We start from the raw sequence: 27,597 nt of genomic DNA, 5'->3' as shown, positions 1-27,597 counted from the left end.
TCTATGTGAAGGATAGTGAATGTTTAAGTTCATGTTCCATGTGAAGGATAGTGAATGTTTAAGTTCATGTTTCATGTGAAGGATAGTGAATGTTTAAGTTCATGTTCCATGTGAAGGATAGTGAATGTTTAAGTTCATGTTCCATGTGAAGGATAGTGAATGTTTAAGTTCATGTTCTATGTGAAGGATAGTGAATGTTTAAGTTCATGTTCCATGTGAAGGATAGTGAATGTTTAAGTTCATGTTCCATGTGAAGGATAGTGAATGTTTAAGTTCATGTTCCATGTGAAGGATAGTGCATGTTTAAGTTCATGTTCTATGTGAAGGATAGTGAATGTTTAAGTTCATGTTCCATGTGAAGGATAGTGAATGTTTAAGTTCATGTTCCATGTGAAGGATAGTGTATGTTTAAGTTCATGTTCCATGTGAAGGATAGTGAATGTTTACCGTTCATGTTCCATGTGAAGGATAGTGAATGTTTAAGTTCATGTTCCATGTGAAGGATAGTGAATGTTTAAGTTCATGTTCCATGTGAAGGATAGTGAATGTTTAAGTTCATGTTCTGTGTGAAGGATAGTGAATGTTTAAGTTCATGTTCCATGTGAAGGATAGTGAATGTTTAAGTTCATGTTCCATGTGAAGGATAGTGAATGTTTAAGTTCATGTTCTATGTGAAGGATAGTGAATGTTTACCGTTCATGTTCATGTGAAGGATAGTGAATGTTTAAGTTCATGTTCTGTGTGAAGGATAGTGAATGTTTACCGTTCATGTCCATGTGAAGGATAGTGAATGTTTAAGTTCATGTTCCATGTGAAGGATAGTGAATGTTTAAGTTCATGTTCCATGTGAAGGATAGTGAATGTTTACCGTTCATGTTCCATGTGAAGGATAGTGAATGTTTAAGTTCATGTTCCATGTGAAGGATAGTGCATGTTTACCGTTCATGTTCCATGTGAAGGATAGTGAATGTTTACCGTTCATGTTCCATGTGAAGGCATCTCGTAGTTTCTGACCGTCTATCTCCATGTCCAGACGGATGGGGACGAGCACCTCACTCTGAGAGGCGTTTTCATGGATCACCGCGGGGTCGTGGTCATCGAAGCTGAGGAAGACGTTTAAAACGGTCAAACTTCATCATTCCTTTTAACCGTGACAAACTTTATTGGTCCCGGAAAATCGTCAATCTATAACTTATCGATTGGCTTTTTTAACTGAATGTATGAACCACCTGGACCCCTAGCCTCTCTGCTCTGGACATGGTCATAGTAGGAAAACCTTGGACAAAACAGACGGAATTGTATAAATTCCACCAGAATGTCACAGCGAGTGAATGAGACGAGCAGAAATGAATGAACTATAAAAGCTCATTTGCTTCCCGTTTATTTCCTGCGGGGAGCGGCCATATCTCCTGCTTTATGGCAAAAACCAAGCCTCATTGAAATGGCCACAGCTGTGCAGTGGCTCGCCGCGAGCAGATCATTCCCAATACCTCGGGAACCCTGTGCGTGTAACGAGCCCATCTACGAGAGGGCGGAGGTCACAGAGAATATTCCATGATTTTTCAAAGGTACAGTACAGATCGCCCGTTTTCGCTGGCAGCAGTGGCACAATATTACACTATTACTCTGGCAGTTAACCCATTACGACCTGGAACGCATCTGTGTCATTTTTTGATTTGAGCTAAAAAAGCATTATTTTACACTTTGGCTATTCAAAAATAGCAGATCTACAAGCTCATAGCGCGGCTAGATCTGCTATTTTTGAACCAAAGTATTTCCTTGCTTACGGTAATGAATGATTACCGTAAGCAAGGAAATACTTTGTTTTGTTGTTACTTTTGGGTCAATTTATTATTATAGTATAGTATCTTACCACAGGGGGAAGGTCCTCTTCTTGTTATTATAGTATATATATATATATTATAGGGTCTTACCACAGGGGGAAGGTCCTCTTCTTGTTATTATAGTATATATATATAGTATATATATATATATATATATATATATATATATAGGGTCTTACCACAGGGGGAAGGTCCTCTTCTTGTTATTATAGTATATATATATATATTATAGGGTCTTACCACAGGGGGAAGGTCCTCTTCTTGTTATTATAGTATATATATATAGTATATATATATATATATATATATATTATAGGGTCTTACCACAGGGGGAAGGTCCTCTTCTTGTCTCGTCCCATGCGGTTGCGGTTGATGGTGGTGGAGCACGGCACAGCGTCTAGGTGGTGAGAGCTGTTTGGCAGAGTGGGAACCCACTGACTGCTCCGCTTTGTCTTCTGCTCTCTGTGGAGTACACACATATATAACATTTATATTATATATAACCCACTGACTGCTCCGCTTTGTCTTCTGCTCCCTGTGGAGTACACACACATAACATTTATATTATATATATATACATATATATATATGTCTTCTGCTCCCTGTGGAGTACACACACATAACATTTATATTATATATATATACATATATATATATGTCTTCTGCTCCCTGTGGAGTACACACACATAACATTTATATTATATATATATACATATATATATATGTCTTCTGCTCCCTGTGGAGTACACACACATAACATTTATATTATATATATATACATATATATATATGTCTTCTGCTCCCTGTGGAGTACACACATAACATTTATATTATATATATATACACATATATATGTCTTCTGTTCCCTGTGGAGAGAACACACACATAACATTTATATTATATATAACCCACTGACTGCTACGCTTTGTCTTCTGCTCCCTGTGGGAACACACACATAACATTTATATAATATATATATACATATATATATATATATATATATATATATATATATATATATATATATATATATATATATATATATATATATATATCTTCTGCTCCCTGTGGGACGGTAACACACACACACAACATTTATATTATATATATATATATCTTCTGCTCCCTGTGGGAACACACTGTGTGTGTGTTACCACTAGATATTTTCAATAATCCTTTCCATGTTGAACAATGTTCATACATTTTCAAATATTAAAAGAAATTGGTTGGTTTATAAAGCATTGAATGGTTTAAATAGTACTGTTGGTTTATAAAGCATTGAATGGTTTAAATACTGCTGTTGGTTTATAAAGCATTGAATGGTTTAAATAGTACTGTTGGTTTATAAAGCATCTGGGAACCCATGGTCAAATAAAAAGGAAAAACAGTTTTGTACTTGGCTCTGGGCCGGCTCTGGGCCGAGCTGAACAGAGGACCCGTGCTCAGGGAAACCAGGGTTTGTGTCTGCCTTCAGCGCATCACTTCCTGTGGTGCGACTATGTTTTCATTCCCACTAACAATATTTCTACACGGAACACTAACACCACTTCTCCCAGAGAACATGGATGGTGTTGGTTTATAAGCCCACTTGTTTCTATGATGAAAGAGCAAGTTAAAATGTTACTAACTTTCCGTGGTTTTGTCGGCTTCGAGGACGCTATTGTTACATGAGTTTAGGTTTGGTAAAATAAATGGTAAATGGTGCATTTATATAGCGCTTCTATCCGAAGCGCTTTACATTGATTGTGCCATTCACCCATTCACACACACATTCATACGCCGATGGAGGAGGAAACCATGCAAGGCACCAACCTGCTCATCGGGAGCAATTAGGGGTTCAGTGTCTTGCTCAAGGACACTTCCACACTAACTCTGGGGGAGCGCCCCAGCCTGGGATCGAACTGGGAACCTTGCGGTTTTCCAGTTCACTCTACCCAGCCACTCTACCCCTGAGACACTGTATGTACACACTACCCAGCCACTCTACCCCTGAGCCACTGTATGTACACACTACCCAGCCACTCTACCCCTGAGCCACTGTATGTACACACTACCCAGCCACTCTACCCCTGAGCCACTGTATGTACACTCTACCCAGCCACTCTACCCCTGAGCCACTGTATGTACACTCTACCCAGCCCACTCTACCCCTGAGCCACTGTATGTACACTCTACCCAGCCACTCTACCCCTGAGACACTGTATGTACACTCTACCCAGCCACTCTACCCCTGAGCCACTGTATGTACACTCTACCCAGCCACTCTACCCCTGAGACACTGTATGTACACTCTACCCAGCCACTCTACCCCTGAGCCACTGTATGTACACTCTACCCAGCCACTCTACCCCTGAGCCACTGTATGTACACTCTACCCAGCCCACTCTACCCCTGAGCCACTGTATGTACACTCTACCCAGCCACTCTACCCCTGAGACACTGTATGTACACTCTACCCAGCCACTCTACCCCTGAGACACTGTATGTACACACTACCCAGCCACTCTACCCCTGAGACACTGTATGTACACACTACCCAGCCACTCTACCCCTGAGACACTGTATGTACACACTACCCAGCCACTCTACCCCTGAGACACTGTATGTACACTCTACCCAGCCACTCTACCCCTGAGACACTGTATGTACACTCTACCCAGCCACTCTACCCCTGAGACACTGTATGTACACTCTACCCAGCCACTCTACCCCTGAGACACTGTATGTACACACTACCCAGCCACTCTACCCCTGAGACACTGTATGTACACTCTACCCAGCCACTCTACCCCTGAGACACTGTATGTACACACTACCCAGCCACTCTACCCCTGAGACACTGTATGTACACACTACCCAGCCACTCTACCCCTGAGACACTGTATGTACACTCTACCCAGCCACTCTACCCCTGAGACACTGTATGTACACTCTACCCAGCCACTCTACCCCTGAGACACTGTATGTACACTCTACCCAGCCCACTCTACCCCTGAGACACTGCCGCCCGAGGTTTGTTTCTAGTGGGGAACGAACGGCACACATGTTAATCCCGCCCACTACATTTGATTGGGTAAAGCAACCTGAGGTAGGCTGGAGGCTCAGTGTGGGGGGGGGTAGGGGGGGTAGGCCTACCTGAGGTAGGCTGGAGGCTCAGTGTGGGGGGGGGGGGGGGTAGGCCTACCTGAGGTAGGCTGGAGGCTCAGTGTGGGGGGGGGGGGGGGTAGGGGGGGTAGGCCTACCTGAGGTAGGCTGGAGGCTCAGTGTGGGGGGGGTAGGGGGGGTAGGCCTACCTGAGGTAGGCTGGAGGCTCAGTGTGGGGGGGGTAGGGGGGGTAGGCCTACCTGAGGTAGGCTGGAGGCTCAGTGTGGGGGGGGTAGGGGGGGTAGGCCTACCTGAGGTAGGCTGGAGGCTCAGTGTGGGGGGGGGGTAGGGGGGGTAGGGGGGGTAGGCCTACCTGAGGTAGGCTGGAGGCTCAGTGCTGATAGACACTGCTTTGTATTTCTCGTCGTTTCCCTCAAAGATCTCTTCACATTCTGAGGCTTTCAGCAGAGTCACACTGGTGGCTGGGGAGAGAGGTCAAAGGTTAATGTCCATTACTGTTGGTGTAGATCACCGGTTCACAAACTGGGGGTCAGGACCCCCAGGGGGGTCCCCAAATTATTTCTTATGAATTTAAATACATTGGACATAAAAAAAGACAACAGAATGTTAACACTAGTCATTAAGCTACTAATATAGACTGAAGTCATTAAAGTGGGTCATGTTTACATGTTTAGAATCATAACAGCTGAAATCAATAATATATCACTATTCTGATATTAACCTGTGGGACGCATTAAGTGAAGGTGGGGGCCGTATGTGGCCCCCGGGCCGCCAGTTGCCCATGTATGCTGTAGGGGGTTCCAAATGGACCCTTACAGGTCTGTGACTCTGAGAGTGTACACATGGAACCAAATGGACCCGTAAAACAGTCCAGTAAGAATATAAAAACCGTAGTGGAACATCAATGCAAAATATTACATGATAAATCACATGGTATCAGAATGGCATAGACTGACATACTCAGCGATACCAGCATCATATAGGCAGTATATCAGCAGCTTTTACCATACTGGTGTCTGAACTCTACTGATTTATACTCTTACTGTACTATTGACATTATTATATTACTAACTTGTAGCTGGACAATTATTAAAGGGATAGTTCACCCCAAAGTGACTTATTTCCTATGGATTAGTCACCCCATGGAGACTTGAATTCATGGATGTTTTTTTTGCTTTTGTCACATATTCCTAAGACAATAATTTGATGATCAGTGGTTCCGGTAGGAGACACAAAGAGCCTCCTTTGTGTCTCCTACCGGACCTCTGCTGGTGGTCAGTACTTGAGTAGGCCTACTGACCACCAGTCATATTATCTTATTGTTATCATACTGACCACCAGTCATATTATCTTATTGTTATTATACTGACCACCAGTCATATTATCTTATTGTTATCATACTGACCACCAGTCATATCATTATATTAGAGTCCATAACAGTGTGTCTCACCATGTGATGAAGCAACTATCTTCTTCCTCTCCTCCACAGAGGCCAGTCTCCTCCATAAGGACGGGTAACGTTTGTACAGAGAGCCTCTGAACATACGCAGGTAGTTCCCCACCTAGGAGACACACAAACATTATTATTATTAATATTAATATTATTATACTGAACATACGCAGGTAGTTCCCCACCTAGATGACACAGAAACATTATTAATATTAATATTATGAATATTATTATTATTATTATGAACATATGCAGGTAGTTCCCCACCTAGGAGACACAGAAACATTATTATTATTAATATTATTAATATTATTATTATTATTAATAATATTATTATTATTATACTGAACACATGCAGGTAGTTCCACCTAGAGCATTGGGGTCCGGGGACCCCCAGGGGTACTTGAGGGTGTTCCAGGGGGTCCCAAGCTAAATGATGGATAGGAACCAAATGAACCCTTATGGGTCTGTAACTCTGAGAGTGTACAAATGGAACCAAATGGACCCTAACGGTCCATTTGGTTCCATTTGTACACTCTCAGAGTTAAATATAACATTGATTTTACAATATGAATTGGGGTCCCAGGCATAGAAATGCCATTAAATGGGGGTCCGTAGCCCTAATGATGTCAAACTGGGGGTCCTTGAAATTAAAATGGTTTGAGAATCACTGCTAGAGCCGCAAAAATCTTCTCTTATGGGGGTCCCTGCATGCATATCTTTTCAAATGGGGGTCCGCGGGCTAATAAGTGTCAATTTGGGGGTCCTTGACATGAAAAAGTTTGAGAACCACTGTCCTGTAGGAGACAGAAACATTATTATGATGATGAACATACACAGGTTGTTCCCCAGAGGACACAGAAACATCAAATATATCTCTATCTATCTATCTATCTATATATCTATCTATATATAGATATAGATATAGATCTATATCTATATATAGATATATATACAGTCTAGTCACACTAGACTGTAGTAAGGTAACAGGGAGGTAATAATTATCACTCCTCCTTACTCTCTCTTATGTTCTACTCTGTTCATATAGTGTTTTATATATAATCTGATTATATTGTATTTGTGTTATTGTTTTATGCTATGTTGATGAATTGAATACATGGGACCACAATGGAAACCATCCAGACAGTCACAGACTGTTGAGCTGAAACAGGAAGTTATGTTTAACAGAATGATGCTGTTAGTGTGTTATTGTGTTCATGTTCATGTTATTGTGTTCATCTTAATGTTGTTGTTAGCAGCTAACAGTTAGCAGCTAACTGTTAGCTGGGCTCTTTGTGTGAATGACTGCAGCAGCCAATGCTAACATTAGCATCTTAGCATCAGCCAGTAGCATAATGCAATAAACGCTGTTTAAATATGAATAAAGCATTAATAAATGTTCATAACGCTGCTTTACCTCTGATCCCACCATGAAGAAATCTCCATCCTGTTCCAGCTGGAATTTAATGGGTTTCTGGCCGAAGGTTTTGCTTAAAGCTAACTGCATCGTTGTTGTTGATGATGGGGTTGCTATGCTAACATGCTAACCCTGCTGCAAGCTGTGTTGCCAGATTGTGTGAGGGAAATGAGCAACCGGGTCCATGAAAACAAGCCCAAAAGAGGCCACAACGTGAGCACTTTAGATTCACTTCAGCTATTTGTTAATAGCAGATCTACAAGCTCACAACGCGTCGCGATGCGAGCGTGTAGATCTGCCATTAAAATAAAAATAAAAATAAAAAAATCTTGGAAATTAAAAGATGTGCATTTTTTAAAAACATTTTAACAACATAAATCTTGTATGGGGGGGGGGTCCCCTGGGGCAACATATTTCCAGATGGAGGTCCTTGGATAATTACATATTAATTTGGTGGTCCTTGACATTAAACTATTTTAGAACAACTTGTTTATATAAACAACATTTAGGAAACAGCAACTACTAATATTTACATTAATCAGCTTTACGCCAAGCCTTCTTAGGGCTTGTTTTTCTGTAAAGTTACTTGATGTAAAATAATATTGGCTGTTGCTGTTTCCTAAATTGTATAAACAAGTGGTTTTATGCTACTGGATTAATAACGCTTATAATAAGCGGACATGGCAACACTGCTGCTAACCAAAGCAGCGAGGAAGAACCACCAATAGACTCCGTTCATCTGTTTGTATTCAAAGGCCTTTGTCGCCCTCATGTGGACAAAATGAATCAATGCAAGTGGAATTGATTGATTGATTTGATCATTTATTAGCAGTTTAACAACGAGATGACGCAATATGGCGCTAGTTTCTACAACATAAGCTGTTAAGATCTACAAGCTCACAATGAGACGCGTTGTGAGCTTGTATATCTGCTATTTTCGGCGCGCGACACCGTGGTGGAACAGAGCATCACGTTGGCATGCTAACTGGCTAGGCTAGCTGGGTCAAATCACATGTTTGTAACCATGTGAGCACTTCCGTTTTCTCTTCAAAATAAAACTAGGTGAAGTGTCATGCTTAACATTGAAAACCACGTGAGCACTTCCATTTTCTCTTCAAAGTAAAACGGAAGTGGTCACAAGGACTACACTTAAGAACTACATGTTCCATACACCATGGGTGGCTAGAAGAACTACATTTTAAGGACTACGTTTCCCATACACCATGGGTGGCTAGAAGAACTACATTTTAAGGACTACGTTTCCCATACACCATGGGTGGCTAGAAGAACTACATTTTAAGGACTACGTTTCCCATACACCATGGGTCACTAGAAGAACTACATTTTAAGGACTACGTTTCCCACACACCATGCGTGGCTAGAAGAACTACATTTCAAGGACTACGTTTCCCATACACCATGCGTGGCTAGAAGAACTACATTTTAAGAATAAGGACTACATTTCCCGTACCATCGGTCAAGCGTCACACCGTACGCCACAAGGGCACTTCCGTTTTCTTGTCAAAATAAAGCCACGTCATGTGTCAACTCTCGCATCAAACGCAACTCGAATGCATCCGCTCATTTTTCAAAATGAAACAGTTTAATGTTTACTTTTTGCTCTGTTCTACGACGGTGTCGCCGAAAATAGCAGATCTACAAGCTCACAACGCGTCTCATTGTGAGCGTGTAGATTTGACCAGCCTATATTGTGTAAACTAGCTCCATATTGCGTCATATGGAGTCATTGCGTCATCTCGTTCTTTTATGACTGAGAGAAAAGTGGATTTATTAACGACTTCCACTTGCAGTGATTCATTTTGTCCACACGAGGGCGACAAAGACCACTTAAAACAAACAAATGAACTGAGTCAGTTGTAAACATGATACATGAACACATTGTTACATTTATCACTGTATTAGTTTAATGTTTTAGTTATATTTATCACTGTATTAGTTTAATGTTTTAGTTATATTTATCACTGTATTAGTTGAATGTTTTAGTTATATTTATCACTGTATTAGTTTAATGTTTTAGTTATATTTATCACTGTATTAGTTTAATGTTTTAGTTATATTTATCACTGTATTAGTTTAATGTTTTAGTTATATTTATCACTGTATTAGTTTAATGTTTTACATCAATGTGTGTTTTTACCTCATGATGTTAGTTAGTTAGTTAGTTAGTTAGTTAGTCAGACAGACAGACAGACAGACAGACAGACAGACAGACAGACAGACAGACAGACAGACAGACAGACAGACAGTTTGTACACAAACTGTGCGTGGGCGTGTGTGTGCGTGGTGAAGTTGTTTTGGGAGCGTTCATTTTAAATCTCTTCACCGTCCTGCACATCACCTGTTTAACATGCCCTGAAACATGACTGTCAAGGCGCAACTTGTTCCTGGTTTTGGAAATGTTTCCATTTACACCCCGTACATCTACATAAACGTTCACATTTCAAATATAAAGTGCTGACCCCACGGCCATGGATGTAAGACGTTGAGTCGTGTGGGTTTAAGTACCCGTATCTTTTGTATTGTTCAATAAAAAGCATTTTAATCCGATCGGCGGCCATTTTATCATAGAGTTAAAATGTATCAGAGTGCAATACACCTCCCAACCGATAGGGCCGCGTAGTTGAAAGCATAAGAAGGACAATGTGAGATAATGGCCGCCAATTAGATTAAAATTATTTTTATTGAAAAATACGGAAGATACGGGTACTTAGACCCACCCGTTTCAACTTGTTACATCCGTGGCCACGAGTACCTTTTTTTTTTGCTCGAGTTAAAGTACCAATACTGAAATGTAGAAAGAAAATTGACTTCAGTAAAAGTACAAAAGTATTGGTATCACAATGTACTTAAAGTACCAAAAGTAGAAAGTACTCATTATGCAGAATGTCCCATTTCACAAGCTTTCTTAATGTATATATATTTTTTTTAATAGCAGAGATCGGCTTTTAAATTTAATAGCCAATGTATATGGGCTATTAAATAAGGACTACGTTTCCTTTGACACCGTTAATCACCCAATCATGATCAATAAGCTCAAAGCAATAGGTTTTGATGACACGTCAGTGAACTGGATGAGATCCTACCTGGAAGGGAGGGAGCAAGTGGTGGAAGTAAACGGCACCCAGCCCCCCCCCCCCCCCCCCCTCCCTGTGACTTGTGGTGTTCCACAAGGAAGTATACTAGGACCTTTACTGTTCCTGATATATGTGAACGATATGTCTTCAGCGACAGGCTGCAGGTTGAGAAAACTCTCAGTACTGAACTCAACAAGATCTGTATCTGGCTCTCTGACAACAAACTATCATTACACCTGGGTAAAACTGAATCCATCCTCTTTGGGTCCAGTTCTAACCTTAGCAAGGCTGAGAGTTTCACGATCAAAGCGGGTGATGATGTCATCAAAAGAAAGGAGGAAATTACCTACCTGGGTTCCATCTTGGAGGCAAACCTCTCCGGTAACAAAAACGCCGAAAGAGTGATCAAAAAGGTCAACCAAAGAATACGCTTTTTGTATAGGATTGGACGTCTAGTCAGTAAGAATACTGTGAAGATTCTTGCAGGGGCCCTCATACAAGGTTATTATGATTATGCATGCACTTCGTTGTATCACAAGGCCTTAAAACAAGGCTCCAAACATCCCAAAACAAACTAGTAAGGCTACTTCTTGGCCTCAATCACAAAACCCATCTAACCCCTGCTCATTTTGCTAGGATTGGATGGCTTAGAGTTGAGGACAAAGTACAGCAACTTGCTATGGGCCTGGTCTAAAAGATACACCACAACATTGGGATCCCCCTGTATTTGTCAAAATACTTCCAAAACGTTAACGAAGTCCACGATCATAACACCAGAGGCAGGTCCACTGATCACGTTCAGCCCAGATTTGGCTCAACAAAGGGAATGAACTCGTTCTCATGCATCAAAAATGTGGAATGCTCTACCAAAAGGAGTAAAGGAGTGTAAAACCCTACTCACTTTCAAAACTGCCCTAAAGATACACCTTCAGGAGGCTGCAAATCGAAAATGGCCCCTGTCTAAGTCTTAAGTCTTAAGTAGGAATAATGTACAGTAAGAATGTACACAGCTTTATGAACTAAACCAATAATAATGTCCTATTCTTTCCACTGATTAATCAGAGTAATCCATTCAGTCGAGTATATACAAAAAGATCTATTCGATTATTTTCCCACGTTGAAAAAAAAGATTGCAAAAGATGGTTCCATTCATTGAAAAAGTCGTAGTAATGACTAGTAGTCCAGTAATCACTAAGACAATAATCTGATAGCAGAAACCTAGCCGCAAGCAACTCTTAGATGCTATTTTTGCTGGGAGGCATGCGTTAATCCGACAGACCTTTTCTCCGACTATGTGGCATCCGCGTGCGGTTAGGGTTAGGGTGCGGGTTTGGTTCGGGTTTACTGTTTAACGTCGGAGCACTGCGCTGTCGGAGGAATGCGCTGTCGGACTAACGTACTGCACCCATTTTTGCTATCTGGCATCTATACCAACCCTTGACAGCCCCATATATCCAAACAGATAATACATACAATACATCCAAACAGAAACGTCAGATCTGATCGTATTAAACAACATTAAACTCACAAAAGTTTTTGTTTCCGCGCAGGCGATCATTTTTCTTAAATGTCAGAGTTTGTAAGCGCTCGTTTACAATAAGTCAACGTCCTGCTGCCTCCTGCATTACGTGACATTTAGAAACAGGTTGGTACGCAGGACCGCTGAGTGGTTTCCCACGAGTGCTTCCAAACTCCAACCCTTAGAACACATGCTAATAATCACCTGCACAGAATGTATCGACAGAAAGTAGATCATAACAACATGGAGGATTTCTATGAAACAAACGCTTTGCAGATACAAAGCTAGGATAATCCAAGCTTTCTCTACAGCTGCCATGTTGGCGACTTCAACGTCGTTTAATACAATCAGATCTGACTTTTCTGTTTGGATGTACGGGGCTGTCAAGGGTTGGTCTTGTAACTCTAGATATACCATTAATTGTGACAAACATTAATGTGACAAAAACATGTAGATTCTAAGAGGGGGGGGGGGGGGGGTTATTTTCACTTAAAAAAGCAAACATTTCCAAGTGTTTCATAAAATCCCAAACTGCATCACCGAAACCAACCCAGACTTTTACCACACGTTTATTCTTTAAAAAAAAGTAAAATGGAAAATAAACAAACAGTCAATCAAACAAACAAACAAAAAACCCACTCAAGATCTGAATGATTCATTCACATAACTGTTGACATTTATACGCTCTTTTTTTTTTCCTCCTTTTTCTTTTTTTTTTTTTTTACAATTGTAGAATATAGTTTTATGTTTTGTTTAACCCATTAAGACCTGGAACGCATCTGTGTCATTCTTTTCATTTGAGCTAAAAAGCAGTATTTTACACTTTGGCTATTCAAAAATAGCAGATCTACAAGCTCATAGCGCGGCACTTGATCTGCTATTTTTGAAAAAACGAGAAAATGTGTGCAAATTAATATATTTATATTATTTTAAAGCAAACATTTTTAACTCAAATCTTTGCTTCTGGGGGGGGGGGTCCCTGCAACAACATATTTTGAGATGGGGGTCCGCGTCCAAATACATATCATTTTGGGGGTCCTTCACATGAAAAAGTTGAGCACCACAGTGAGCACCACTGATATAGAAACATAGTTTTTTTTTCAGAAAACGGTTAGGATTTAGAAGACATTTGTAGAATGGGCTTCAGGTCTTAATGGGTTGGTTTAGTTTTTCTCTGAGATGAAGCCAAACATCTCCATCTCCTCCGTTCATTCTGCTGTGTTCCAACTTTAACCAGTTCCCTCCTGGAGCGCATCTCTTGTCATGTTTTTCTTTTTTTTCCGATTTCTTTGGCTATTGATTTTTTTTAATTTTTATTGTGAACATTTGTGCAAATCTTTGAATATAATATATACATTTTTTACTCAAATCTTTGCTTCTGGGGGTCAAATACATATCATTTTGGGGGTCCTTGACATGAAAAAAGAGAACCACTGATATTATAGCAACATAGGTTTTTTTTTTAACTGTTAGGATTTAGAAGACATTTGTAGATTAGATTTGTAGTTAACATTTTCGCAAATGAAAAAAACAACATTATATTAAAATATTTGCACACATTTTCACGATTAAAAATAAATAAATAGCAGATCTACAAGCTCGTAGTGCGGCGCTTGTAGATCTGCTATTTTTGAACGGCCCAAAGTACAAAATAATGGTTAAATCTAAAATGACACTGATGCGTTCCGGGTCTTAATGGGTTAACCACTTAAACCCTCACGGAGTCTCTCAGGGCTCTGTACTGGTGTCTTTTCTGTCATTGTGAGGAAAGCTTTGACAGGAAACAGCAGATCAACAGCTTGTTGATCTGCTGTTTCCTGACAAAGCTTTTCCCCACCATACCAACGCTGGGGTCGAAGTGTTTTTTAAGCTGGCGTTTATGAACAGTCCCTGACAGCGATACTGTATTAGGCCAGGGCAGAGCAGTGGCGGCCATTTTGTGGTGCCACCGATAGAAAACCCATTCATTTCCCCCCCTAAAGATAATTCCTAAAATATGTATATAAATGCCGTTAGGCCTGGTGACCCATTCTGTGTGCAAGAAGATTTGAAAATCGCCCAAAAATATGGTTGCTCGGTCCGGCAGAAAGCATCCGACTAAAATAAATCAGTGTTATTGAACACCCTTTACGTCTCTGTGTGTTGATTATAAACATATTAATATATATAATGTAATATTAAACCAATGAAAGTTATTCTGACAAAAGCAGCTTTAACTCCATTGGAGTAAAACCAGCTCAGTCCACCAAAGGGGCAGGGACGTGCACAGATAGACTCTAGGTGGCGCTAGAGCACCTGCCCTTTGCCCTCTTGACCAGAAGTGCCCTTTTGAAAAAAAAAAATGAAAAAAAAAGTTTTTTTTATTTTCAGTTTACAGCGGGGGTCTTCAACAGGGGGTCCTCAGAGTTACTACAGGGGGTCCGCCAAATCTTTATGTGATATGATTTTTCTTTTTACCATAACCACTCGAAACCTAGCATCCCTTTTCTGAGGAGAACTTTGGCCAAAAATAGCAGATCTACAAGCCCACAACGCCTCGCGCTGCGAGGCGTTGTGGGCTTGTAGATCGGCTATTTTTGGCAAAGAGGTATAGGTGTAGAGGGAAAGAAAAAAGAGCAGACCAAGTAAACAAAAAAAAGTATAATTTACTTGAGCACCTGCCCCTCAAAATGTCTGTGCACGCCACTGCAAAGGGGGGTGGAGTTAGCTGCTTTTGCTGCCTCCAGGCTCCACCCCCTTTTGACCTCTGACCTCCTAACTACACTTTTTGTCATTTCCTGAAAAGTGAACATTTTGTAGTTATCTGGTTCCTGCCTGCAGACAGCAGACATATAGTCAATAATATGATGAAATATTCAGATATGTTTTGATAGAGAATCAAAGGTCTTAATTAAGGTCATGATTCACCAGGAGGCTCCAGGCCTAAAAAATAATTTATACAAATATTTTTTCGGAAATCTCCATGGGGGGGGGGAATGGTGTTTCTATCTGCGGCACCACAAAATGGCCACCGCCGCTAGGCCCTATATACTGTGTCATGTAGGATCCAGACACAACACAATCCACTGGTCTCTCTCTCTCTCTCTCTCTCTCTCTCTCTCCACATCCATTTGGCAAATCAATCGTTTTCTCTTTTTTTCTTCCAGAACTGGAGAAACGAGTCGAATAACGTCCCACGTGTTTTCCCTTCGTCTCTCTCTCTCTCTCTCTCTCTCTCTCTCTCTCTGTCTGTCTGTCTGTGAGGAAGTGTCTTTATAAGTTACTCAGCAGTGGCAGGTAGGGAGGGATGGGGGGGGGGGGGGGGGGGGTCTTTGTTATCCCCCTAGGCGTTGCCCCTCCCCCCAGGCAAAGCCTCCAGGCCTCTCCTCTGGTAGAGGGTTGTAGTTGGCGTCTTCCTCTGGCGTGTCGAACAGCATCTTTCTGCAACGAGAGCATGCATTCATAATAACATCAATAACAGTAACAACTAGAAAATGTGCTCCTCGAGCACAAGTCTCCGCCAGCAAATATTGGAATTTATTCCAAGATTGGAACTTTGATGATAGTGTGTACGTCACATGGCACATTGACTGCATTACCGTGGATTGCCTTAAACTTGTTGGCAAGCCAACAAGTTTCATGAAGGCAATACGTTGACCAACCTTTCCTCTAACGGGTGCAAATCCTGCAGTTCTCGGGGTATGGCATCCAGTAATAAGTTGTTAGCCCAAGCCTGTGGAGGGAGTTTCCCCATTTTAAAGGAGCGATGACATGTGTGACAGATCCAAGTGTTGTTTTGCTTGATTGCAGTTGGGTCTTTGTCCAGGAGACTTACAGTATCTATTGTTGCTGTGTACTTTGCAGGTTTTAACTTTACCACTGTTTCTCTGTAGAACATTCGTTCACAGGAAAAACAGACATAATTGGGTCCACTTTCTGACATCTTCTTTAAGAATGCGGCACCAGCTTCATCAGCTTGAACGTCTTCTTGTTCTTTAGGTGATCTGTAGCATCTCTTCTTATTGGTGTAATCTGCTCGTTGATGTTGCACTTTCATCTATTGAATACTGTGTGTTGGAGCCAAAATGCCTTTCTATTTATTTTGTTTTTGTTTTCTTTAATTGAATGGTGTGGCCTTGGTATTGACTGACGTCATGTCAATCAGTCGGTGGGTGGTTACTATGGGAACTATGATATACCAGTCAGTGGGTGATTGTGGGCAGGTGTGCAACAGGGGAAGCCACACAGTTTTCGACCGTGCTATGTCATGCGATGTCGTACCTATGTCAAGCCGTACCAGGTCGGCGTTCCATGTCTGTATTACCAGTATGTCATCACTATGGATTTAATTGGTGTTAATAAATGGATTGACATATCCAAAGATAAATGCACTCTCTGGACATTGAATGATTTGCACGCGTCAAACTAAACGTCAACCAGTTGCCCCTCAGGAGTAGGCTAAAGGTCTGGGGCTCTACACTGTGACCAGTGCCTTCTTTTCCTTTCGATGTTCTTTACAGACTCTTGTACTTTTTCTTCCAGAGAATGTAGCAATCTTTGTTGTGTCATGTTGTCAGCATTTGTGGCTCGGTCTTTGTTTTTTGTCATTTAGGGATTCAATTGCTCTTTGTCTCTGTTTCTTAGCTTTGGCCTTTTGCTGTCGGCGTTGCGCCTTTGCTTCTTCATGAGGTTTCAGACGATAATTTCCTGCTTCTTCAGTTTGCGTAATGAGAGTTAGTTGCATTGTGTGATCTCAGCTGTAATCTCAGTTTGTACTGGAAAGTGCTGTTCCTGACTGTTCCTGAGCAGGATTTTTGGTAAGGAATTTATTCCAAGATTGGAACTTTTTCTGCTAATATCTCCTGACTAAATGTTAGCTTGGCTGATGGCACTGATGTCACTTCGGAACATGCACCGCAATATTCCGAAGTGACTCACCTATTTATAGGTATGTATTTCGTCATGCGTCTCGCTAGCCAATCAAAGCACACCCTTTCAACATATTGTCACGTGTAGCTTGACCAATGTTAGCTTGGTGGAACCAACGAAAATCAAACGAAAACATACTCTCCACCATGCCTTCGGCCTGGCGGAGACAATAATAATAGCCTGTTTTCACAGTGCAGGACGAATAGTGCAGGGGTCTTCAACAGGGGGTCCGGGACCCCTTGGGGGTCCTCAGAGTTACTACAGGGGGTCCGCCAAATCTTTGTGTGATATGATTGTTTTTTTACCATAACCACTTGAACCCTAGCATCCCTTTTCTGAGGAGAACTTTAGCCAAAAATAGCAGATCTACAAGCTCACAACGAGGCGTTGTGAGCTTGTAGATCTGTGTTTGGGAAATATAGCATCATGATGACCCTCAGAATATAGAGCTACTGAACACTTATTTTACCACTAAAACATCACTGAGCCCCCCTTTAATAGTAAGCACAGACGTACATGATAGAAGGAGTCTTCAGCCACCTGCCCCCTCCTGGCTGGTTGGGGAACACGTCTTCCAGGAAGAAGTACACGTGACCCACAGCAATACCTAGAGACAAAACAAACCCTGGTTCAACACATAGTGGGGGAAACAGCTCAACACTCATTACCCTGGTCCATACTGCTTCTCAAATAGGGGTCCCAGGGACCCCCAGGGGTCCTTGCGGTTCCTGGGGGCCCCCGGAAAAAGGAGGAACAGTTTTTTACATTACATTATTTTTGGGCTATTTATGAAATATTTGGACAAAAGGTTGACAAAATGTTGAGTGATGTAAATGTATACTTGGGGGGTCCACGGCCAAACACACGTCAATGTTTTTTTTAAGAATCGGAAGAATCTATGCTAATTAGTCGGGCCGGGCCGAGCCTCGGGTTCCGTGAAGAAAAAAATAAATAAAATAAAATAAATTCTCGAAAAAATAGATTGGTAACGATAAGGCTGTGGATGTGTTGGATGTGTTGGATGTGTTGGATGTGTTGGATGCAGCTCAAAGTGATCTTTACTCAGGTATCTAGTTTGTCTCCGTCAGACCTTCCTATCCCGTGTTATTAAAGACAAACGGGCGACAGCAGCCAAAACTCAATCGAAAATGGACGAAAGTGTCAGTTTTCACGATGTTTTGTCCATTATCTCTGGAACAGAAGGTCCAATAATCTGCTCAGTTCAAAGCTTGTTGGATCCGTGACTTTGAGGACATTAATCACATAAAGACACATTTGGGGGTTTTTGGGGCCTAACAGTATGGTAATCGTTCGGGCCGGCTCAGTGACGGCCCAGTTAGGCCCGGGCCATGACTTTTCAGGCCCGTTGACAGCTCTACCTGTGACCAGGGACGTGCACAGATAGACTCTAGGTGGTGCTAGAGCACCTGCCCTTTGCCCTCTTGACCAGAAGTACCCTTTTGAAAAAAAGAAAAAAAAACGTTTTTTTTTCCTGCAACAGGGGGTCCGGGACCCCTAGGGGGTCCTCAGAGTTACTACATGGGGTCCGCCAAATCTTTATGTGATATGATTTTTCTTTATACCATAACCACTCGAAACCTAGCATCCCTTTTCTGAGGAGAACTTTAGCCAAAAATAGCCGATCTACAAGCCCACAACGCCTCGCGCTGCGAGGCGTTGTGAGCTTGTAGATCGGCTATTTTTGGCAAAGAGGTACAGGTGTAGAGGGAAAAAAGAGCAGACCAAGTAAACGAAAAAAAAGTAAAATTTACTTGAGCACCTGCCCCTCAAAATGTCTGTGCACGCCACTGCCTGTGACCCCCCCCCCCCCGGCGGGGACCCCCACTTTGAGAAGCACTGACCTAATAGGTCCACGATGATGGAGTTGCCCAGCAGCAGGGAGAAGCCCATCAGCACCCAGGGCAGGAAGGGAGCCTGGAAGTTGAGGAGGCCGAAGAAGTTCATGCGAACGTTGGGGTTCCTCCTGCTCCACACGTACACCAGCATGATGGTGAAGGCCTGGCCCAGGAACACCAGGCTCACAAAGATACCAAATATCTGAGCCATGCGGTCAAAGAGCTGTTATTTATGAATATCTAATGACACAAAGAGCTGTTATTTATGAATATCTAATACAAAGAACTGTTATTTATGAATATCTAATACAAAGAACTGTTATTTATGAATATCTAATGACACAAAGAACTGTTATTTATGAATATCTAATGACACAAAGAACTGTTATTTATGAATATCTAATGACACAAAGAACTGTTATTTATGAATATCTAATGACACAAAGAGCTGTTATTTATGAATATCTAATGACACAAAGAGCTGTTATTTATGAATATCTAATGACACAAAGAACTGTTATTTATGAATATCTAATGACACAGTCATCATATATATTATATTATATTATACATAAGGATACCGTCATCATATATATAACATTATATCATACATAAGGATACAGTCATCATATATATTATTATACATAAGGATACAGTCATCAGCAGGCCTCCAAACAGGAACATGAAGACAAAGTCAGCAGTTCTCCCTCTGAAGGATCCTTCCTCCAGCATCCGACAGTACCGATACCTGACCTCACAGTGAAGGAAACCTTCTGATGGAGATAATACACCATCTAATCACTGTGAAGATGACCTTCTGATGGAGATAATACGCCATCTAATCACTGTGAAGATGACCTTCTGATGGAGATAATACACCATCTAATCACTGTGAAGATGACCTTCTGATGGAGATAATACACCATCTAATCACTGTGAAGATAACCTGCTGATGGAGATAATACACCATCTAATCACTGTGAAGATGACCTTCTGATGGAGATAATACACCATCTAATCACTGTGAAGATAACCTGCTGATGGAGATAATACATCACCTAATCACTGTGAAGATGACCTTCTGATGGAGATAATACACCATCTAATCACTGTGAAGATAACCTGCTGATGGAGATAATACACCATCTAATCACTGTGAAGATGACCTTCTGATGGAGATAATACACCATCTAATCACTGTGAAGATAACCTGCTGATGGAGATAATACACCATCTAATCACTGTGAAGATGACCTTCTGATGGAGATAATACACCATCTAATCACTGTGAAGATAACCTGCTGATGGAGATAATACATCACCTAATCACTGTGATTATATTATACAAAACATAGTTTTCACATTTATAAGTTTTGTATGCACTTTGTAAAGTTTGTATGCACTTTGTAAAGTTTGTATGCACTTTGCACAGATTCTGTTTTTAAACTCCTCCACATTCACAGTTGTTCTTTGTAAATAATGTTCTTCCAGACCACAATTCCGCAATACATCAAAGATCTCAGAGACCCATTCCCCTTCTCCAGACAGATCCCAATAAATTATATAACTAGTCACCCTGTTGGATAGGAGACCCAGCAACCTGTTCCAGAGACTCACCATGCTGGCCTTCCACAGGAGTCCCGCCCCATATCTCCATTAAATGCTGGGATTGGTGCAGACTTATGTAGTCCCAAAAAGAATATAATTGCCCGATTCTGGACAGGTTCATTTAACTGAAACCTTTTGTACCCCCAAACCCCCGAAACATAATCTAAAATAGGACATACACAATTTAGAGTTCCGGTAGGAGACACAAAGAGTCTCCTTTGTGTCTCCTACCGGATCCACTGGTCATCAAATTATTGGCTTAGGAATGAGACAAAATTAAAACATATCCATGAAAAGATTTTTTTTTTGGGTGGTAAGAAAGGCAGTGTACTGCTGCACCTCAGCCACACGAGGAAAGCCCAGTGAGTCACAGGAACGGGACAATTAAAGCCTATTAGAACTTGACCTAATCTATAATCTCAAATTACAAATTCCAAATCAAAGTCCAAAGTACATTTTGGCAGGAACAGTGGTGGAAAAAGTACTACATTTGTTTACTCAAGTAAAAGTCAAAAATCTCACAACGCGTCTATTAAAGCGGTTCTATATTAAATGTAAAACTGCAGGTTTCTATCAAATGCTTAATTAATTCAAAGACATTCAGTTTGAAAAGGATACAAAAAAATCATATTGAAAAGGAAGTTGAAGCCAACTGGTCCAAAAAACAAAAAGTTGGTTATTAGCCTCCAGACCTGAGAGAGAGAGAGAGAGAGAGAGAGAGAGAGAGAAGAGAGATGGAAGAAGAGAGAGAAGAGAGAGAGAGAGAGATGGAAGAAAGAGAGAAGAGAGAGAGAGAGAGAGAGAGAGAGTTAAATAGCTCTACAGTGATATTAATCATTACTATAGAGTGTTTGTTCAGTAACAGGAGTCTCCATGTCTCTCCAGCTCTTTAATAAACAGAAAATGCATAACATGTATTATAAGGCCTTTAAGGAGGGCCATTCAAGCAAGCCACAAGTGGAGCCTGCAGCACCACCACGGCCCAAGACACCATCACGCCAGAATGAAATGTTTGGAACGGGGGGAGTCTGGTGCAACACTCAGGTCCTGGACCTGGTGAGACGAAGGGGGAGCCCGGCCAGGAGGCCATCCATACAGAGCCTAGTCCCTCCACGTGTCCCTGTCTTTCCCTCAGAGGACTGACCGGGACGTAAGTCGGGGGCTTGATCAACCCCCGGCTGGGTCACCTGGGCGAGGGTGTATGTTGTTGCGAGACCCGAAACACCCGATGACCCCAGGCTACAACACTGATGATACGTCCCAGATGCATCCACGTGATGTTTTCCTTCATCATTGTGTTACTATTTGTATGCTATGCTGATGAATTGAATGCCTAGGACCACAATGGAAACAACTAGTCCCCAGGACTTGTTTCTGTTAGCCTTAATCTTAACCCATTCAATCCGGGAACGCGTCTCTGTACGTTTTAGATTTCTTTGGGCTGTTCAAAAATATAGCAGATCTACAAGCTCATAGTGCAGCACCGAGTGCAGCCCTATGAGCTTGTAGATCTGCTATTTTTTTTATTTTAAGTATTAAGTATTCACTCTATCAATGGATGGTCAGCTGAGTGGGGTCAGAGGTCACTCACCTGGTAATTGCGTAGAATGAGGTCAGGGTTGAAGTACAGCTGGAAGGGAGTGATCAGCTCTAGTTGCTGAGAGAGAGAGAGAGAGAGAGAGAGAGAGAGAGAGAGAGAGAGAGAGAGAGAGAGAGAGAGAGACACTTAGGTGAGACTCATGTATACATCATTATGGTTTCATTGTTTTCTTCCTCTTTTCCTCTGGCAAAGTAAACGTAACTTGTATGTTTTCTCGTGTCAATAAAGGCCCATTGAATTGAGAGCTGATCGATTGTTGACATGAAAGAAGTTTGAGAACCACTGACTGTAGAGTCTGGGTCTATCTGACGTTTCTTCCATTTAAAAGGGGTGCGTGCAAAAAGCACAGTTTGTTGTTTACCCAGGGTGTCGGACTAAGTACGAAACTTGTTTCCAGCCGGACCCTGCATGGAAGCCTTGCTCAAGGGCTATTCAGCGGTGATTCATGATTGATGTGATGAATTGGGGAATCGAACTAGGGACCTTCCGGTATCAAGGCCGCCCCTCTAACCACTAGGCCACCGCTGCCACACACTACCATTGGCTCTAGAGACTGGCAGGTTTAAAGCCACTCCAGAGGAAGATAGATACTGTTTGTTTTGTGAACTTGGTGAAATTGAAAATGAGGTAAAACATTTTTATATAGTTTTATTGCTCTAAATATGATGATAAACAGAGGTATTTGTTAGTAAGTATGTCTTCTATTTGAGTTTATTATGTATATGATTATTATGAGACACTTGAGATGTGTTTCAGGAAAGAAGCTTTTGTTGTGTCAGATTTTATCTGTGAAGGTTGAGAGAGAAGACAGAACATTCTGTATGATTCTGACATGGAATGGAATGTGTTATTATGTGTATTATTATAATGTATTATTATAATGTATTCGGAGCTGGCCGGGTGGTGTATGGAGAATCGGAAGGATTGGAGACTCGGATGGAAGCTCGTCTGAGGACGACTGAGAGATAATGTATTATATGTGAATATGTTTTGAAATCCCATGAGGGTTGGAAACTGTGTGTGCAGGATACCAAAATAAAACAATCAAGCAGACAGACAGACAGACAGACAGACAGACAGACAGACAGACAGACAGTTATTTAGTTAGACAGACAGACAGACAGACAGACAGACAGACAGACAGACAGTTATTTAGTTAGACAGACAGACAGACAGACAGACAGACAGACAGACAGACAGTTATTTAGTTAGACAGACAGACAGACAGACAGACAGACAGTTATTTAGTTAGACAGACAGACAGACAGACAGACAGACAGACAGACAGACAGACAGTTATTTAGTTAGACAGACAGACAGACAGACAGACAGACAGACAGACAGTTAGACAGACAGACAGACAGACAGACAGACAGACAGACAGACAGACAGACAGACAGACATTTAGTTAGTAATAGACAGACAGACAGACAGACAGTTATTTAGTTTACAGACACATGAAGTATACTGTATAATGTTACCACAGCAGCAGTAGTCAGGACACAGGCTGTAGTATATATATATATATATATATATATATATATATATATATATATAGTAAATAGTAGATCTATAGTTACCACAGCAGCAGTAGTCAGGACACAGGCTGTAGTATATATATATATATATATATATATATATATATATATATATATATATATATATATATATATATATATATATATAGTAAATAGTAGATCTATAGTTACCACAGCAGCAGTAGTCAGGACACAGGCTGTAGTATATATATATAGTAAATAGTAGATCTATAGTTACCACAGCAGCAGTAGTCAGGACACAGGCTGTAGTATATATATATAGTAAATAGTAGATCTATAGTTACCACAGCAGCAGTAGTCAGGACACAGGCTGTAGTATATATATATAGTAAATAGTAGATCTATAGTTACCACAGCAGCAGTAGTCAGGACACAGGCTGTAGTATATATATATAGTAAATAGTAGATCTATAGTTACCACAGCAGCAGTAGTCAGGACACAGGCTGTAGTATATATATATAGTAAATAGTAGATCTATAGTTACCACAGCAGCAGTAGTCAGGACACAGGCTGTAGTATATATATATATAAATAGTAGATCTATAGTTACCACAGCAGCAGTAGTCAGGACACAGGCTGTAGTATAGGCTCTGGTGACCAGAGGGATCTGTAGATACTCTTGTTGTAAAGTCTGATAAGCCATGTTGACACAGATATGAATATTAATATGATATTAATAACACAGATATGAATATTAATATGATATTAATAACATAAAATGATTCTAAACAGAGAGACGGACATCAAAGCACGGCGGCTTCTTCCGGCAACCCTGTTGACACGTCATCCGTCCGCGACGTCATCTCCGGTTGACCTGGGGGCGGGGCGGGACACCGGGCGCGAGGGGTCACCGATTTCGGTGTGACGCACCAGAAGTACCAAGGAGAATCTGGTCTCTTCAGAAGACGCACACGTCACTTCCGTAATGACGTTCTTAGACTGCGTTGGTTCTCAAAGTGGGGTCCGGGGACCCCCAGGCGGTCCTTTGGGGGTCCCCAGCTAAATGAGTTAAATTATATATAGCGTCACAATCATTTTAACCGCTTTAATCATATTTTATAATTCGGGCTATTCAAAAATTGCAGATCTACAAGCTCATAGCGCGGCACGCAATGTTTTGAAAAAATCCCTGGCACTAAATATTTTGGAGATAGGGGGTCTTCAGTCTAAATACACATCATTCTGGGGGTCCTTCACATGAAAGAGTTTGAGAACCACGTGGTTTAGAGACATAAACATGACACCTATCAACATGTACAGTAGTTATGGGCCCTCGTTAGAAACCACAGTATGATTACTTTGTTACATTATAGATAATAACACTTTAATGTGTGAGTATGATTACTTTATGTTACATTACAGATAATAACACATTAATGTGTGAGTATGATTACTTTATGTTACATTACAGATAATAACATTTTAATGTGTGAGTATGATTACTTTATGTTACATTACAGATAATAACATTTTAATGTGTGAGTATGATTACTTTATGTTACATTACAGATAATAACACATTCATGTGTGAGTATGATTACTTTATGTTACATTACAGATAATAACATTTTAATGTGTGAGTATGATTACTTTATGTTACATTACAGATAATAACACTTTAATGTGTGAGTATGATTACTTTATGTTACATTACAGATAATAACACTTTAATGTGTGAGTATGATTACTTTATGTTACATTACAGATAATAACACATTAATGTGTGAGTATGATTACTTTATGTTACATTACAGATAATAACACATTAATGTGTGAATACGGTATGATTACTTTATGTTACATTACAGATAATAACACATTAATGTGTGAACACAGTATGATTACTTTATGTTACATTACAGATAATAACACTTTAATGTGTGAGTATGATTACTTTATGTTACATTACAGATAATAACACATTAATGTGTGAGTATGATTACTTTATGTTACATTACAGATAATAACACTTTAATGTGTGAGTATGATTACTTTATGTTACATTACAGATAATAACACATTAATGTGTGAGTATGATTACTTTATGTTACATTACAGATAATAACACATTAATGTGTGAGTATGATTACTTTATGTTACATTACAGATAATAACACATTCATGTGTGAGTATGATTACTTTATGTTACATTACAGATAATAACACATTCATGTGTGAGTATGATTACTTTATGTTACATTACAGATAATAACATTTTAATGTGTGAGTATGATTACTTTATGTTACATTACAGATAATAACACTTTAATGTGTGAGTATGATTACTTTATGTTACATTACAGATAATAACACTTTAATGTGTGAGTATGATTACTTTATGTTACATTACAGATAATAACACATTAATGTGTGAGTATGATTACTTTATGTTACATTACAGATAATAACACTTTAATGTGTGAGTATGATTACTTTATGTTACATTACAGATAATAACACATTAATGTGTGAGTATGATTACTTTATGTTACATTACAGATAATAACACTTTAATGTGTGAGTATGATTACTTTATGTTACATTACAGATAATAACACATTAATGTGTGAGTATGATTACTTTATGTTACATTACAGATAATAACATTTTAATGTGTGAGTATGATTACTTTATGTTACACTACAGATAATAACACATTCATGTGTGAGTATGATTACTTTATGTTACATTACAGATAATAACACTTTAATGTGTGAGTATGATTACTTTATGTTACATTACAGATAATAACACATTAATGTGTGAGTATGATTACTTTATGTTACACTACAGATAATAACACATTCATGTGTGAGTATGATTACTTTATGTTATATTACAGATAATAACATTTTAATGTGTGAGTATGATTACTTTATGTTACATTACAGATAATAACACATTCATGTGTGAACACAGGTAGCATTGTGGCTAACTGCTAAGCACTTTAACTTTATCACCACAAGGTGGCAGTAAAGCCTATAATTTGCTTATATCTTGTAAATGTAGCTTAGAAATGAGAGTAAATCATTGTGTTATATAAAGATAATACTCGTTTTCAATAACTCAACGTCCTGCATTATGTGCAATTTTCTTTAGTCAATTATTTTTTATCCCTTTTTCTCCCCAATGTAGTCGTTATGTCAATGAACTCCTCCTCACACATGTCTGTGTTGTCACTGCTGTCCTATCCTACTGACTCACCTGTCAGTGAGGAGCCCCCACCAGGAGGACCTCAAGCCTTCGTCCTAGTCCTCCCACCCAACACTCGCCACCCACGCCAACGGTCAAGTTGAGGGTTTAAGTGGATAAATGTCAAAATGTGTTAAAACAAAAAACATTTATTCACACAACACTGATCATCAATGAAGGTATCATGAAATCTGTGAAAAAGACAACAAACTGCAATATGTAGTCAGTGGCGGCCTTAAGGATGTGGAGGCCCGTTTCAAGGGCTAAAATGAGGCCCCCGTATACCATCGCCCTCTCGTTGGCGTATATTAACTCGTATTGATAAAAATAGTTTGGACCGTTCAATATCGCACGCAGCCATCTCTCTCCACAACTTCATCAACACCTCTTCCTTTTCCTGTTGCCCCTTCACAATAAAGTGTCTCCCTTGTACCTCCCAATCC

The 27,597-nt window shown here is 40.3% G+C and overlaps 2 protein-coding genes across 3 annotated transcripts in view; both read right to left on the bottom strand.

Moving 5' to 3' along the window:
- Nucleotides 1-7,953, bottom strand: part of LOC311037056 (SWI/SNF-related matrix-associated actin-dependent regulator of chromatin subfamily B member 1) — a 16,795-nt gene extending 8,842 nt beyond the window's left edge. The window contains exons 1-5 of the mRNA XM_084046120.1: nt 7,817-7,953; nt 6,400-6,511; nt 5,302-5,410; nt 2,169-2,306; nt 976-1,103 (exon numbers count right to left, since the gene is read on the bottom strand). Of these exons, the coding sequence (XP_083902246.1) occupies nt 976-1,103; nt 2,169-2,306; nt 5,302-5,410; nt 6,400-6,511; nt 7,817-7,906 (577 nt within the window). The 5' untranslated portion in view covers nt 7,907-7,953. The remainder of the gene's footprint in view (nt 1-975; nt 1,104-2,168; nt 2,307-5,301; nt 5,411-6,399; nt 6,512-7,816) is intronic.
- Nucleotides 7,954-15,008: 7,055 nt separating this feature from the next.
- derl2 (derlin 2) lies at nt 15,009-24,721 on the bottom strand. Of its 2 annotated transcripts, XM_084046645.1 has the most exons (8): nt 24,677-24,692; nt 24,513-24,644; nt 22,394-22,459; nt 21,421-21,494; nt 19,849-19,942; nt 19,201-19,396; nt 17,855-17,945; nt 15,009-15,850 (listed from the first exon to the last, which is right to left on the bottom strand). In XM_084046645.1, exons 2-8 carry the CDS (start codon nt 24,603-24,605, stop codon nt 15,745-15,747), a joined length of 720 nt encoding a protein of 239 aa, XP_083902771.1. In that variant the 5' UTR covers nt 24,606-24,644; nt 24,677-24,692; the 3' UTR covers nt 15,009-15,744. The 2 variants fall into 2 exon arrangements, with proteins under 2 accessions (XP_083902771.1, XP_083902770.1); XM_084046644.1 differs by having other exon boundaries at nt 24,513-24,721.
- Between the last annotated feature and the right edge of the window lie 2,876 nt (nt 24,722-27,597).

This window comes from Gymnoscopelus microlampas, assembly GCF_963454915.1.
Source record: "Gymnoscopelus microlampas genome assembly, chromosome: 21".
Taxonomy (NCBI): domain Eukaryota; kingdom Metazoa; phylum Chordata; class Actinopteri; order Myctophiformes; family Myctophidae; genus Gymnoscopelus; species Gymnoscopelus microlampas.
Note: the sequence above shows the minus strand (reverse complement) of the source record. Positions and strands in the feature narration are given on the sequence as shown.